We start from the raw sequence: 15,156 nt of genomic DNA on the forward strand, positions 1-15,156 counted from the left end.
GACAAAGTAATAAAGATAAGGAGGTGGTTTGGTGGGTGGGTCCTAGTTCTTTATCATCTGCCTTATCTTTATTTTGATCACAGCTTCATTCATCCGGGTGAGTCCCAGTTTGTGAAATCTAAGCTGATTCAAATTGTCAAACGATTCACCACAGAATCACTTTATCTACGTAAACAATACCTACCCATCATCTCTCTCCCTCTCTCATCTGTCTAGATGCAGATATCCTCTTTGCTGAAAACTTGGAAACACAAAAAGTTTTAAAGCCCTGAGAACCGCCACCCGTCTTTGCCACCGTAAACCTTCCTTTGGGAATTACTTTCATGCATGTTCGCTTGTTCTGCAAGCATTGCTGGAGCACCTGCCGTGCCAGCAAGACAGAGGCTCAGAGGCCCCTGGCCTGCTGTGATATGGCTTCCAGCATGAGGAGAGACCTGTGTTCGCAACATCCCATCAGACCCATGCAACCAGGACCAGCTCTGGGCAGCTGAGTGCACCAAGCTCAGAGGAGACTTAGTGGTGGGAGGTTCCTTGAGCCAGAGTTCTGGGGCAGGGCCCTGAAGACACCTGGGAGTTCACCACAAAACAGAGGGCAAGGAAGGACAGAGGGAACAGCTCCGCAGAGCCACAGAGGTGAAAAGGACCTGTGGGTGTGGGGAGAGCTGAGACCTCAGAGGAGGGCTGTAACGCAGGTTAGTGGGGTCGCGGTAGCAAGAGACAAGGCTAGCAGTGTACGAACCAGACTCACAGGGTTTCGAATGCCGACCCACGTATCAGGCTTTTCTCATAAGGGCAATGAGAGGCTAAGAAAGAGGTGTTTTGTGGTTGGTTGGTTTTTTGCAACAGAGTTTTACTCTGTCACCCAGGCTGTAGTGCAGTGGTGCAATCTCGGCTCACTGCAACTTCTGCCTCCTGGGTTAGAACAATCCTCCCACCTCAGCCTCCCGAGGAGTTGGGATTGTAAGTGTGAACCACCATGCCCAGCTAAGCAGGGTTTCACCATGTTGGCCAGGCTGATCTAGAACTCCTGACCTCAAATGATCTGCTTGACTCGGCCTCCCAAAGTGCTGGGATTACAGGCATGAGCCATTGCACCTGACCAAGAGGTGTATTTTTGTGTGTTTTTTGTTTGTTTATTTGTTTAGAGACAGGGTCTTACTCTGTTGTCCAAGCTAGAATACAGTGGCACAATCATAGCTCACTGCAGCATCAAACTCCTGGGGTCAAGTGATCCTCTTGCCTCAGCCTCCCAAGTAGCTGGGACTACAGGTGTGCACCACCAGCCCCAGCTAATTTTTAAAATTTATTTATTTTATTTGTTTATTTTGAAATGGGGTGTCACTCTGTCACCCAGGCTGGAGTACAGTGGCGTGATCTCAGCTCACTGCAACCTCCGCCTCCCGGGCTCAATTGATCCTCCCACCTCAGCCTCCAGAGTAGCTGGCACCACAGGCACACACCACCATGTCCAGCCAATTTTTTGTTGTTGTTGTATTTGTGGTAGAGACGGGGTTTCACCGTGTTGCCCAGGCCGGTCTCAGACTCTTGAGCTCAAGTGATCTGCCCACCTCAGCCTCTCAAAATGCTGAACTTACAGGTGTGAACCACCACGCCTGGGTTAATTTTTATTTTTTATTGTAGACAGGGGTCTCACTATATTGCCCACGCTGGTATTGAACTCCTGGCCTCAAGTGACCCTCCCACCTCTGCCTTCCAAAGTGCTGGGATTACAGGTGTGAGCCACCACATCTAGCCAGTTTTTGTTTCTTGTTTGTTTGGGTTTTTTTTTTTAAAATGAAAATTGGAAGAAAATATATACTGAACACCCATATACCCATCGACATTTAGCAATTGTTAACATTTTCCCATACTTGCTTCCTTGTTTAACTTTTGCCAAAGTATTGTATTTTTATTTATTTATTCGAGACCAAATCTCACTCTGTTGCCCAGGCTGGAGTGCAGTGGCGTGATCTCGGCTTACTGCAACCTCCGCCTCCTGGGTTCAAGTGTTTCTCATGCCTCAGCCTCCCAAGTAGTTGGCACTACAGGCACACACCACCACACCCAGCTAATTTTTGTATTTTTAGTAGACACGGAGTTTCGCCACGTTGGCCAGGCTGGTCTCAAACACCTGCCTCGGCCTCCCAGAGTGCTGGGATTACAGGCGTAAGCCACCATGCCTGGCCTTGCCAAAATATTTTAAGTAAATTACAAATATGAGTTAAATTTACCCCTAAAGTATGACCAAAGGCTGGGCACTCCACTGCACTCCAGCCTGGGCAACAGAGTGAGACCCTGTCTCAAAAAATAAATAAATAAAAATAAAAATAAATTCACACTCCTGCCACTCTCACACACAGTCATAATAGCTAATACTCAGCCCGTGTGCAATTTTCCCCAGTGTCTCCAAAATGGTCTTATAGCTGGTTTGTTGAAACTTGCACACAATCCAGGACTGCACATCGCATTTGATTGTGATGTTCATCAGATCTTATTTATGTATTTATTTATATTTTTGTTGAGACAGTCTCGCTCTGTCACCCAGGCTGGAGTGCAGTGGTGCAATTTCAGCTCACTGCAACTTCCACCTACCAGGCTCAAGTGATTCTTGTGCCTCAGCATCCCAAGTAGCTGGGACTACAGACGTGCACCACCATGCCTAATTTTCGTATTTTCAGTAGAGACGGGGTTTTATCATGTTGCCCAGGCTGCTCTCGAACTCCTGGCCTCAGGTGATCTGCCTGCCTCAGCCTCCCAAAGTGCTGGGATTACAGGCATGAGTCATTGAGCTCAGCCAAGATCTCTTTTAATCTAGGACCACTCTCCCCCTCTTTCTGTGAAGGAACCAGCTGTTCTGCAGAGAATTCCTCCTCCTACATTCACCTGTCCCTCCTTATGGTGTTGTTTAACTTGCACCTTTACCCTTCAACATTTCTGTAAAATGGAAGTTAATTGTAAAGTCTTCGTAGAATCAGGTTAAGCCTTTGAGACACAAATGCCTAATAGGCGAGGCTCATGAAGGGTTTTAAAACCAGACAGGAAGGTCAGATCTGCAGCGCTTCCAGTTTGGTGCATGCATGAATATCCCGGGGTGGGGGTCTTGTGAAAAAGCTGATTCTGATTCAGCAGGCCCAGGTTAGGTGGTGACACCCAGGCTGCTGGTCTACGGCTGATACGGTGAGCAGCTTAGGGAGATCCTGCTTAGCGGAGGGAGGGCCAGAAGGGGTCCCGTGGAGGCAGGAGCTCAGGGAGGAGTGTGGAGGAGGAGGGGACCCCTCCAGGGTCAGTGAGTGCTCACCCCCACTGGTGGACTGAGAGTTGGGCGTGGTGTTGGGTTGGATAACGTCAATGCTGTCACACATTTCTTATCTCTAGGGACACTCCAGGCAGTGGCTCGTCCCAAGGTGCTGGAACATTCTGACCAGCCAGTGGGATTAGAGCTTCTATAACCTGGGTGCTCCCGGGCAGGACTCGTTTGGCAGTGGCCTCAGATGACCCCTGCCCCCCACCCCCCGCAAAGACCGTGCCTCCAGGTCTTGGCCTCGAGGGCCCTGAGGGCCTGGGCCGGAGGCGCTGAAGTGGGAGAGGAAGGAAGTGGGGAGCAGAGGAGGCCAAGGCTGTCGCCTCCCAGCCGCTCTAGGGGCCTCGAGTAAACAGGAAGGCCTGGCGACTCCGCGAGGGGGGGCTTTAGAGGAGTGGGGGCCAGGAGCCCTATTGGACACGTGCAGCCTGTGCGCACAGGCCTCCCTCACTAGGGAAGTGGGCCCAGAGATGCTGTGCGGTTGGCCCCAGGCTGCACAGCAGCAGGTGCAGGGGGTGAGACCTTCTCCCCGTGCCCAGGGGTCCTAGTGAGTGGGCTCCTGCATGGGTTGCCATGGTGGGAATTTACACTGAAATAACAATAAGCCAGGCTCAGTGACGCACGCCTGTGAACCCAACACTGGGAGTGCTGGGTGAGTCCCTTTCCCTCTTGGGCCTCAGTTTCTCTTTCTATCAGCTCAGAGTCCTTACAACTCAGAGGTTCTAGAATCCTGGCTCAGTGGAATCCTCTGTCTCCTAGGGGGGTTTTATGGGTTCTTCAGCTCTGGGGCGGGGGGGTGTGTTTCATCAGGAAGGCCAATTTCACCCAGGATTTGGAGGCTCCAGCTCCCAGGGCCCCTTCCTTGGGGAAAGAGAGGGTGACTTTACGGAACTCTGCTCTTCTAGAACACAGTAGGGTCTGGCGGGACGTGACCAAACCCTACGGGAGTCATTCCCCCTCTTCAGAGACCCTGTCCCTGGGCTCAGAATGCCCCCAACACCCATATCCTGGGGACTCAAATCATCGCCCATGAGACCTTGAGCCGTATAGCCTAGTGGCCAAACCCACTCATTGATTCACAAGCTTCTTCAGCACCTACCAGGCCAGGCACTATTCCTAGTGATGGGGATTCAGCAGCAAACAAGGCAGAACCCCAGTCCTCATAGAACTTCTGTTCTGGAAAGGAAGACAAATCAATCAACAATATATAGTGTGTCAGCCGGGTACGGTGGCTCACGCCTGTAATCCCAGCATTTTGGGAGGCTGAGGATGGTGCATCACTTGAGCTCAAGAGTTCGAGACCAGCCTGTCCAACATGGCGGAACCCTGTCTCTACTAAAAATACAAAAATTAGCCAGGTGTGGTGGCAAGCACTTGTAATCCCAGCTACTCAGGAGGCTGAGGCATGAGAATCCGCTGGGAGGCAGAAGTTGCAGTAGGCCGAGATCACGCCACTGCATTCCAGCCTGGGCAACAGAGCAAGACTCCGTCTCCAAACAAACACAAACAAACAAACAAAAAAACAATATCTAGTGTCAGATGGTGCCACGTGGGCCCATTGCTAGTGGGAGGAGAGGGCCGTTTTCAATGCGCTGCTCAGGAAAGACCTCACTGGCCGTGTGACATTTGATCAGGGATGAGGGAGCGAGCCCTGTGGTGACCTAGGGGAAGAATGTTTCAGCGAGCAGTAACAGCAGGTGCAAAGGCCCTGGGGTGGGCATGTGCTTGGCACATTTGAGAAAGAGCAAGGAGCTGGAGTGGAGCGGGGTGGAGGTGAGCAGAAGGGGAGGCTGAAGGGGGGGCAGGGAGAACCTCATTGGCCTGAGGGGCCTTTGGCTTTGACTCTGAGGGAGACGATGGCCAGTGGAGGGTGCTGAGCAGAGCCAGGATGGAATTGGACTCAAGCTCCCTTGATAGCAGAGAAAAGGCTGGGGGCAAGTTGGAAGCAAGAAAAGGCTCAGTGCAGGGACTGGGGACTGTGACATTCCAAGAGGGAGGTGGCTGTGGGTGGTGAGAAGCAGCCGTATTCCACAGTCCTTGGGAATCTGAGGGAGGGCCTGCCAGATTTGCTGTGGCTTGGATGAGGGCATGAGAGAAAGACCCAAAGTCAACCCCAAGGCTTGTGCAGTAGGAGGAGGTCAAGGTCTGAGATGGAAAGACTGAGGCAGGAGCAGTTTGCAGAGAAAGAACAGAGCCCAGTTTTCAATGTGTGGAGTCTGAGATACGACATCCAGGGCCCTGGAGCCAGGGGGAGTTCTGGCTGGAGACATACAGTCGGGAGCCCTTGATATCTAGATGGTATTTAAAGCTGTTGTCTGGACAAGGTTGCCTGGAACAGGCCTTCTCAAACGTTGACGTGCACATGATTCCCTTGGGGATCTTGTGAAAACGCAGGTTCGGATCCAGCAGGTCTGGGACAGGACCTAAGAGTTTGATTTCTTTTTTTTTTGTTTGTTTTTGTTTTGAGACGGAGTTTTGCTCTGTTGCCCAGGCTGGAGTGCAGTGGTGCGACCTCGGCTCGCTGAGATCAACCTCCACCTCCCGGGTTCAAGCAATTCTCCTGCCTCAGCCTCATGAGTAGCTGGGATTACAGGCGCGCAACACCACACCTAATTTTTGTATTTTTAGTAGAGACAGGGTTTCACCATGTTGCCCAGGCTGGTCTCGAACTCCTGACCTCAGGTGATCCACCTGCCTTGGCCTCCCAAAGTGCTGGATTACAGACATGAGCCACTGTGCCCAGCCCTTGCATTTCTTCTTATTAAAATGTTTTCATTTTTCATTTTTTATTTTTATTATTTATTTGAGACAGAGTCTCGCTGTGTCAGCCAGGATGGAGTACAGTGGTGCAATCTCAGCTCACTGCAACCTCCACCTCCTGGGTTCAAGAGATTCTCCTGTCTCAGCTTCCTGGGATTATAGGCACCCACCACCATACCTGGCTAATTTTTGTACTTTTAGTTGAGACGGGGTTTTGCCATGTTGGCCAGCCTGGTCTCAAACTCCTGACCTCATGTGATCCACCCACCTTGGCCTCCCAAAGTGCTGGGATTACAGGTGTGAGCCACTGCACCCCGCCCTTCATTTTTTTTATTTGAGACAAGGTCTTGCTCTGTCACCCAGGCTGGAACACAGTGATGTGATCACAGCTCACTGCAGCCTTGAACTCCTGGGCTCAAGCAATCCTTCTGCCTCAGCCTCCTGAGTAGCTGGGACTGCAGGCTTGAGCCACTAAGCCTGGCTGAAATCTGCATTTATAAGAAGCTTCCAGAAGAAACAAGACCACACTTTGAGTAGCAACAGTCTAGGGCATTATATTTTATGGCCAAGACTCGTTGGTGGGTAACAAAACCAACAGATGAGCTTGTGACCAGCAGTGAAAGAAAATGCAACAGGTTGGGGGTTACTGGAGGGCATCACAGCCGCAAATCTATCTACAGGACCACAAAATGCTTGTTTCCATTATTTGAGTCTGAGTCCCAAGGTCTATGCTGGGACGTGACACCAGGGTCACAAAGGTTTGAGAAAACCTGGCTTGGGAGTGAGGGTAAACAGAGAAGGAAGGGGCCAACGACCAACCCTGGGGGAACAAGGAGGAACCAGGGAGGAGACAGATAAGGTGACCAGGGAGGTGGGAGGAAAGCCAGGACAGAATGTTCTGGAAGCCAAGGGAAAAAGGCCTGGATTTCAATTATCCTCTGCCTCTTCCCAGCCCTGTGGCCTTGCAAACCTGAGCCTCAGTTTCTTCCATTGTAAAATGCCGACATGATAGCCTCAGCCACTGAAGTGGTTGCGAAGTGGCACTTGGCACAGGGCCAGGCAAGCTCATAGATGGTGGCGCATTTCCAATTCTTGTCTTGCCCTTTGAACTCCTCTAGACCAGCAGGCTGCCCTCCCCTTTTGCAGATGAAGAAACTGAGGCTCAGAAAGTGGAAAGATCTGGCTGGGTGCGGTGGCTCACGCCTGTAATCCCAACACTTTGGGAGGGTAAGGTGGGTGGATCACTTGAGGTCAGGAGTTCAAGACCAGCCTAGGCAAGATGGTGAAATCCTGTCTCTACTAAAAGTACAAAAATTAGCCGGGTGTGATGGTGCATGTTCCCAGCTACTCGGGAGGCTGAGGCAGGAGAATTGCTTGAACCCAGGAAGCGGAAGTTGCAGTGAGCCAAGATCATGCCACTGCACTCCAGCCTGGGTGACAGAGTGAGACTCTGTCTCAAACAAACAAACAAACAAACAAACAAAGATCTTGCCTGAGGCCACCTGGCCAGTGTGGGGCAGAGCCTGGGCACCCTGCTCCGCCCTGTGGGTCTGGCCCTGCTGTTATCAATGGCCCCTGGCTCCAGGCCAGTGCTGGAGACGGTCAGCCGCCTGGTGGGTCCCTGGGGGCCGCCTGAAATTCCTTCAGTGGCCAGTGGCCAGGGTGGACGTGCTCTGTCCTTTCCTGCAGCCCTGGCCTTCCTGGCCAGCCAGGAGGAAGAAGGAGCAGAAAGTGTGCATCTGCCCTCTGTGGGGTCCAGGCACAGGGGCCTGGCCATCAGCCATGCGTCTCTCGGGCGTGTGGACAGACGGCACCTGAACACATCCGTATCAGTCAAAGCCCCGGCAGGAAACAGATGGCACGTTCCAGTAGGATCATTAGAGGAGAGTTTGGAGAAGGGTCTGTTTACACAGGTGTGGTCGGGGTGTAGGGAAGCCCCAAGGGACGGTGCAGAACCCCAGGGCTGGCAGCGGCGTGGGCTGTGACCACCCTCAGCCTGAAGGGGCCAGGGGAGGAGCTGAGCCCACAGCCGGACAGGGCTGGGTGGAGGGGGTCCCCAACAGGACCGTGGCCTTCAGTGGAGGGAGGCCACCAGTATGCAGTGACCCTGCAGGGAAGGGGCTGGAAGATGGACCCTCCTCCTCCTGCCTCCTCTGATCTCTGCAGGGGTGGGCTGGGGTGGGGAAGTAGATGTGTCCCACAAGAGGGAGAGTGCAGCTGGGGGATGTAGAAGACAGCTACCCCAAGGCCTGTGCCCAGCAGTGAGGCCATGTGGCCATCAGGCTTCCTGGGGCAGGAGACCCAGTCCAGGACTGGCCTTTTCTCCTGGGAACCAATGACAAGGCCCACTTCTCTGGGCCTCCATGACCCCCACCCCTGCCTTGACTTCTAGGGTCCCTCATGCTTTCAGCAAATCTATCTCAAGAGCCAAAAGACCCTGGGCTCTGTGCTGGGGACACAGCAGTGCAAAGAGTGTCAAAGTCTCTGCCCTCGTGGGGCTTCTAGTCAAGCAGAGAGATACATGCAGATGGCTGCACACAGGCTTAGGTGTGACGGGGAAGGTCAGGGTGCTGTGGGAACCAGAGGTGACTTCCGCTTCAACCCCGACCCACGGTGGTCCCAATCTCTTCCTTCCTCCATGAGGTGTCTGGGGTCGGGGCCCCAGTTCTTCCTGGAGTCCATCTGGAGTCTCTCCTGCTTTGTAGAGAATCCATTGGGTCTTGTTTACAACGTGGATGGGGACAGACTGTGCAGCGTGGAGGGAAGGGGAGGGAGGGAGGTTTGGGAAGAGCCTCCTGCGGGGTCCCTGTCACTGCCCCAGATGCCCCCAACACCCTGTGATACCCGCAGCCCCTGCCACATCTGTCCCTCACTCCAAACTCAGTTCAGGGGGTGGTGGCAGGGAAGGAGGTGAACTTGGAGCCAGGCAGCCCTGGGGTCACCACCCTCCAGCTGGGGTTCCTCCTCTGTAAAGTGGGGGTATAACGGTACCCACCTCCCGGGGTGGCTGTGAGGATTCAGAGCTGATAAGGTGAACGCCTAGGGCGGGCCCTGGTGCAGAGAGAGTGCTCAGCCCCTAGGGCTGGATTAACTGTCCCTGGGGCACAGATCTTGGCCTGGGGCCTGGGGAAACCTCACAGCCACCCCTGAACCCCCACTGAGACACCCTTTGTCTCGCAGTGCCCATGGCCTCGTCTCTGAGGTTACAGGAAAAGGCAGAGGAGATGCCCTTCTCAGGGTGGCCCCCTGGGAGAGGACACTCTCTCTTGACCTCACAGCCATGCTTGGCTGCAAACTGGCCAGGCAGCCACAAGGCTGGGCAAGCAAAACTATCCCCAATCACCACCCAAAGAGCCACACCAACCCTCCCAGCCCCTGTGACAGCTCCTGCAGAGACAAACACACGGCCTACTCTTGTCACCGGGGCCGGCCAATAAACACGGAGAGGCAAGGCCTCAGACCCCCGACAGACATCCTCCCTCCAGAGGCACCCAGGGCTTCAGCCTTCTCCTCCCTCCCTGGGCTTCAATTTCTCCACCTGTGACCCAGGGCAGGTGGATCCAGGGAGAAGAATCTTCTGGCTCCATCTCACCATGGGTCCTGCCAGCACACAAAGATTTGCCCTCTCAAAGCCCAGCTCTGCCAGCGTCCTTCTGCTCAAGAACTCTCCATGACTCCCAGTGGCCCTAAGGACAAAGTCCTGGCATTTGAGGCCCTCCCAATGCAGGGCCAGACTCTGCCTCTCCAGCTTCCCGTCCCCACCACACCCCTGCTGGTCTCACGGTGGTCCGACTGCTTCCTGCTTCTGTGCCTTTGCTTAGTCTGGCACCCCTGCCTGGCATGCCTTCCTCACCCCTTCTTCTCCCCACCCCCAACTCACCCAGTCTTTCAAAGGGCAGGCCTAAATACCAGCCCCTCCAGGTGGCCCAGACTTCCTTCTCTGAGCTTCTATGGGCCTGGCCCTGGGTGCTACCTTTGAGTAGTCCCATGGTGGGTACATAGTAGGTGCGCTTACTGTTTGCAGAATGAACACGGGACAGTTTGGGGACTGTCACCCTGCTCAGGGAGCACTGATGGGGAAGCATCTCCTGTATGTCCCAGGGCTCAGTGCTGTAGTGTCCTGACCCTCAGAAATATCATAATGGCTTGGCCAGGAAGTCATCGTGCCCCACTTTGCAAACAGGGGTCACTGAGAATTGAGGGGCCTTGCCCAAGGTCTCATGGCTCAGAGCAAGCCAGTAGGTTTTGAACCCAGGGCCACGTGACTTCAGAAGCGCCATTAAAGTCCCCATCGTTTGGAGCTTTTTTCTTTTCTTTTCTTTGTTTTGAGACCAAGTCTCACTCTGTCACCCAGGCAGGAGTGCAGTGGCCTGATCTCGGCTCACTGCAACCTCCGCCTCCTAGATTCAAGTGATTCTCTAGCCTCAGCCTCCCAAGTAGCTGGGACTACAGGCGCACGTCACCATGCCCGGCCAACTTTTGTATTTTCAGTAGAGATGGGTTTTCACCATGTTGGTCAGGCTGGTCTCGAACTCCTGACCTCAAGTGATCTGTCTGCCTCGGCCTCTTAAAGTGCTGGGATTATAGGCTTGAGCCATTGCACCCGGCCTGGAGCTGTGTTTTGTCCGTGAAGGATTTTCCACCTGTGAAGGGGTCAGATGTGAAGTGTGTGGCCCTGGGCAGTTGCTCTGAGCCCAGAGACGCCAGCCCTAGCCGCCTTGCTGTGTCACTTTAGGACTTCCCTCCCTAGCCTGAGCTTCAGTTTTCCTGCCTGTTAGGCAGCCCCATGTCAACTGCACTTAGTAGGCCGGGTTTGGTGCCTGACAAGACATGAAGTGGTGGAGGTGGGCAGGATCCCAGCGCTACCATCTTCTGGAACCAGTGATCTCAACACATCGGATCTCTGTTTCCTCATCTGCAAAATGGGATCAGTGAGCTCAGGTGGGTCACAAATTCCACAGGAACTACTTTAGCCAAGACCAGCCCCCTGAAAGGTCCCCTCGGTGGGCTGTTAGGGTGATTGTTTTCATCTGTGGGGCTGCCTGATGCGTCCCCACCCACCAGCCTTGGAGAGGGTGGGATGGGAGGGTGGGGTGCTTGGGGAGACAAGCCTAGAGCCTGGGCCCTCCCACCCCACTGCCTCCCCCCATCCCAGGGCCCCCCACCCAGTGACAAAGCCCGTGGCACTTCCTCTACCCGGTTGGCAGGCGGCCTGGCCCAGCCCCTTCTCTAAGGAAGCGCATTTCCTGCCTCCCTGGGCCGGCCGGGCTGGATGAGCTGGGAGCTCCCTGCTGCCGGTCATACCACAGCCTTCATCTGCGCCCTGGGGCCAGGACTGCTGCCGTCACTGCCATCCACTGGAGCCCAGCACCCCCTCCCCGCCCATCCTTCGGACAGCAACTCCAGCCCAGCCCCGCGTCCCTGTGTCCACTTCTCCTGACCCCTCGGCCGCCACCCCAGAAGGCTGGAGCAGGGACGCCGTCGCTCCGGCCGCCTGCTCCCCTCGGATCCCCGCGCGAGCCCACGCCGGCCCTGGTGCCCACCCACAGCCCTGCCCCTGGACACTGGATAAGGCCCAGCGCACAGGCCCCCACGTGGACAGCATGGACCGCGGCACGCTCCCTCTGGCTGTTGCCCTGCTGCTGGCCGGCTGCAGCCTCAGCCCCACAAGTAGGTGTCCAGGGACCCGGGGTGGGGAGACTCGGCCTCCGGTGCACGGACCAGGCCCCAAGTATTCCCGGCCTCCTTCCTGTATCCTGAGCTCACGCCCAGCAGAGCCATCCTTGGGGCTTTGGAGGGTCACCAACCCTCCCAGTTTGGTGGAACTAAATGGTTATGCAGGACTTTCAGCGTTGAAGGCCTTGGGCAAACTGGGCTGACTGTTTCACTTTAACCCCGGTCTCTGGCATCTGCTCACCCAGCTGTGTTCCATTACTCCCGGGGAAGCCTAGGTCCCAGAATGCTGTGCAGCCACGGGAGAGTTTCCTGGCCTCTCTGGGCCTTGAGTTTCCCCATGAGGAATGGATGGGAAGGAGGGTCCACAGCCTGGGCTCTGAGCACCGAGCACCGGCTCTGGGTTCAAATCTCACATAGGTACTTCCTTGTGGTGTGATCCTGGGGGACTGCCTTCGGGCCTCTGAGCAAAGTGGGGATGAGAACAGACTTCCCTCTCAGAGTTGCTGAGGAGGTGGGTGGTGAGGGATCATTGCAGAAAGGGCTCTGGCAGACTGGCCACTTCTGTGTTGTTTTATTTTTAGCTTTAAGTTCCTCCAGCTCACCTTCCCCAGGGCCTTTGAGCAGCTCCTAAAACCCTTTGAACAGGCCAAGGCTGCAGGGCCCTGCCCTGCCTCCCTCCCACCTCCCTGATCCCCAGGAAGGGTGCAGGAGTGGGTGCCAGCCAGGTTAGGGGTTCTGCGGGGCTCCTCGGCCTGGGGGCTCTTCCAAGGGGTCATGGCCTCTGCTGCTTTCTGAAACTGACCAGAGGAGGGGCGGTGAGGAGCCAGGGACCCCCAGCCCCATGTCCCACTCCCTATCCCTCGGCCACCTCAAGCGCTGGCCGGTCCTGTGGACATCCTTTGACCCATTTGTGCATCCAGGGGCTTCTTGATGGATCTGGGGGAAGAGGGGCAGAAGCGAGCTAAGAGTGTGGGGAGGAAGGGGAAGGAAAACAGCAGTGGGGCAGCCAACTTCTCCCCACCTGACGGCATTTTAGAGTCCCTGATTCTGGGTCTCTAAAGCTCTGCCCACCACCTGATTGATAGGAAACTGAGTGTCAGACATATTAAGTGACTTAGCAGGGATTTGACTCCCAGCCTGCGGCTCCCTAAATGTTTGCTCCTAGCAAGGCGTGATAGGGCGAATCCTCTTAATGCGGCTCACAACGACCCTGCAAGATGGCTGCCATCATCATCCCCATTTTACAGAAGAGAAAATGGAGGCTGTAGCCTGCCAAGTTCACATGGCTAAGACGGAGCCCCTACCTAAGCTCCAAGATCTCCCTCCCTCATATTTCTCGCTGTAGTAACACTGTCTTCCTCTTAGTCATTAGAGAAAGGTCCATGCAGACATTTAGGGCCTGGTTTTAAAGGATCAAAGGCAGTGATATGCTGGTAAATAATTAACAACGGGGTGGGGAGCTCAATTTGTAGCGTCTGTGGATTTCCACAGCGTAAGTACTCCCACCTGGCTGACTTCAAGCCACCAACTCACCAAGTTTGGAGCTGGGAATCAGTGCCCAGTAACACCTGGCGGTTGGTTCTCCAGAGTCTCTGCAGGCGCAGATCACATCGAGAGCAGAGATGACAGTCAGGGGTGTAAAACCATTAGGAAGAAATGACTTTGGACATTCATGACCTTTTAAAAATATATAGTAATAGCTATGTAACAGCCAGTTGGAAAAGCTCCTGGAAACCTATCCGTCTGCTCCTGTGAGCAGGTAGGAGCTGGTCCCAGTGCACCAGGGGTCACAGGCTCAAAGGTACAACAGACCATCAACCCAACTCATTTATGGTCTGGGAAGCTGAGGCCCATGGAAGGCAGAGGGGAGCCTGGGGCCAGGGACTGGAACCCAGATCTCTATCCTGGGGGTGGGGGTAGGAGTGACCCTGACATCCTAGAAATGGGTCTAGAATTTGGGGGCACCACTTGGAAGAATCTCCTAAAACTGTACCTTGCATGTGACTTGTTACCCTCACAAATCAACCTTCAGAAGTCAGCCTTCTAGAGTTACTCGTCCAACTCTGTAAAGATGTGGGCCATGGGTACCTGTAACAAAAACCCGGTAACTGGAAATGATCTAAATGTCCACGAGCAAAGACAATTAATAAATTACCACACGACGGAATATCATGCAGCAGGCACCAAGAAGGCAGAGCCATATGAACACTGCCGTGGACGGGTGTCAGGGACACACTGTTAGGTGCCCAAACAACAATAATTCCATTTTGGCAACAATCAAATAGTAATAATGTACAATATGCACAGAGAAAATTCTGGAATAGAATTTTCTATTTAACCCACTATTACTGTTCTCTGGTCTGGGGTTTTCTCTGTGGGACTTTCACTTTCTTTTTTAAATTTTTTTGAGACAGAGTCTTGCTCTTGTCACCCAGGCTGCAGTGCAATGGCACAATCTAGGCTCACTGCATCCTCCGTCTCCCAGGTTCAAGCAATTCTCCTGCCTCATCCTCTCGAGTAGCTGGGATTACAGGCGCCGGCCCCACACCCAGCTAATTTTTGTATTTTTAGTAGAGACAGGGTTTTGCCATGTTGGCCAGGCTGGTCTCGAACTCCTGACCTCGTGATCCGCTCGCCTCAGCCTCCCAAAGTGCTGGGATTACAGGCGTGAGCCACCGTGCCTGGCTGGGACTTTGACTTTTTAAGACACGCTTTCCTGTTATGTTGGGTTTTTTGTTTTGTTTTAAGAACAAGGAGGCCGGGTGCAGTGGCTCACGCCTGTAATCCCAGCACTTTGGGAGGGAGGCTGAGGCGGGTGGATCACCTGAGGTCAGGAGTTCAAGACCAGCCTGACCAACATGGCAAAATGTTATCTCTACTAAAAATACAAAAATTAGCCAGGCGTGGTGGTGGGCGCCTGTAATCCCAGCTACTTGGGAGGCTGAGGCAGGAGAATCGCTTGACCCTAGGAGGTGGAGGTTGCGATGAGCCGAGATCAGGCCACTGCACTCCAGCCTGGGTGACAGAGCGAGACTTTGTATCAAAAAAAAAAAAAAAAAAAGAACAAGCATGTAGAGATTTTTTTTAAAGCAATTAAAATTAACCCTATAGCTGCCTCAGCCTGCCTCTCAAAAAAAAAAAAATAGAGAAAAGGGAAAAAATTACCTCGGAACTCCTTTATTGATACAGGTACTGTTAGTATGGTGGTAGATGGCTTACTAGGTTTTTTTCCTAACTTTTTAAGCTACTTTTAATCCAGATGGGCCCACATTTTGGGAGTCTTTTGTCTACTTCTTTCAAACCAGGTCTCCATGTTGTCCTGTGGACTCCACAACCATCCTCTTGCAGTTCTGGAATATTCTGTCCCATCAACTTGTCACCGTTTGCTTAGCAGACCCCTTATTGTTAAATATTTAGGT

At 53.7% G+C, this 15,156-nt stretch overlaps 1 protein-coding gene across 1 annotated transcript in view; it reads left to right on the forward strand.

Annotated features, from left to right (window-relative positions):
* Positions 1-10,184: 10,184 nt before the first annotated feature.
* Positions 10,185-15,156, forward strand: part of ENG (endoglin) — a 42,527-nt gene continuing 37,555 nt past the window's right edge. Inside the window, exons 1-2 of the mRNA XM_055270971.2 lie at positions 10,185-11,002; positions 11,269-11,731. Of these exons, the coding sequence (XP_055126946.1) occupies positions 11,665-11,731 (67 nt within the window). The 5' untranslated portion in view covers positions 10,185-11,002; positions 11,269-11,664. The remainder of the gene's footprint in view (positions 11,003-11,268; positions 11,732-15,156) is intronic.

The sequence above is a fragment of the Symphalangus syndactylus genome, chromosome 3, assembly GCF_028878055.3.
Source record: "Symphalangus syndactylus isolate Jambi chromosome 3, NHGRI_mSymSyn1-v2.1_pri, whole genome shotgun sequence".
Taxonomy (NCBI): domain Eukaryota; kingdom Metazoa; phylum Chordata; class Mammalia; order Primates; family Hylobatidae; genus Symphalangus; species Symphalangus syndactylus.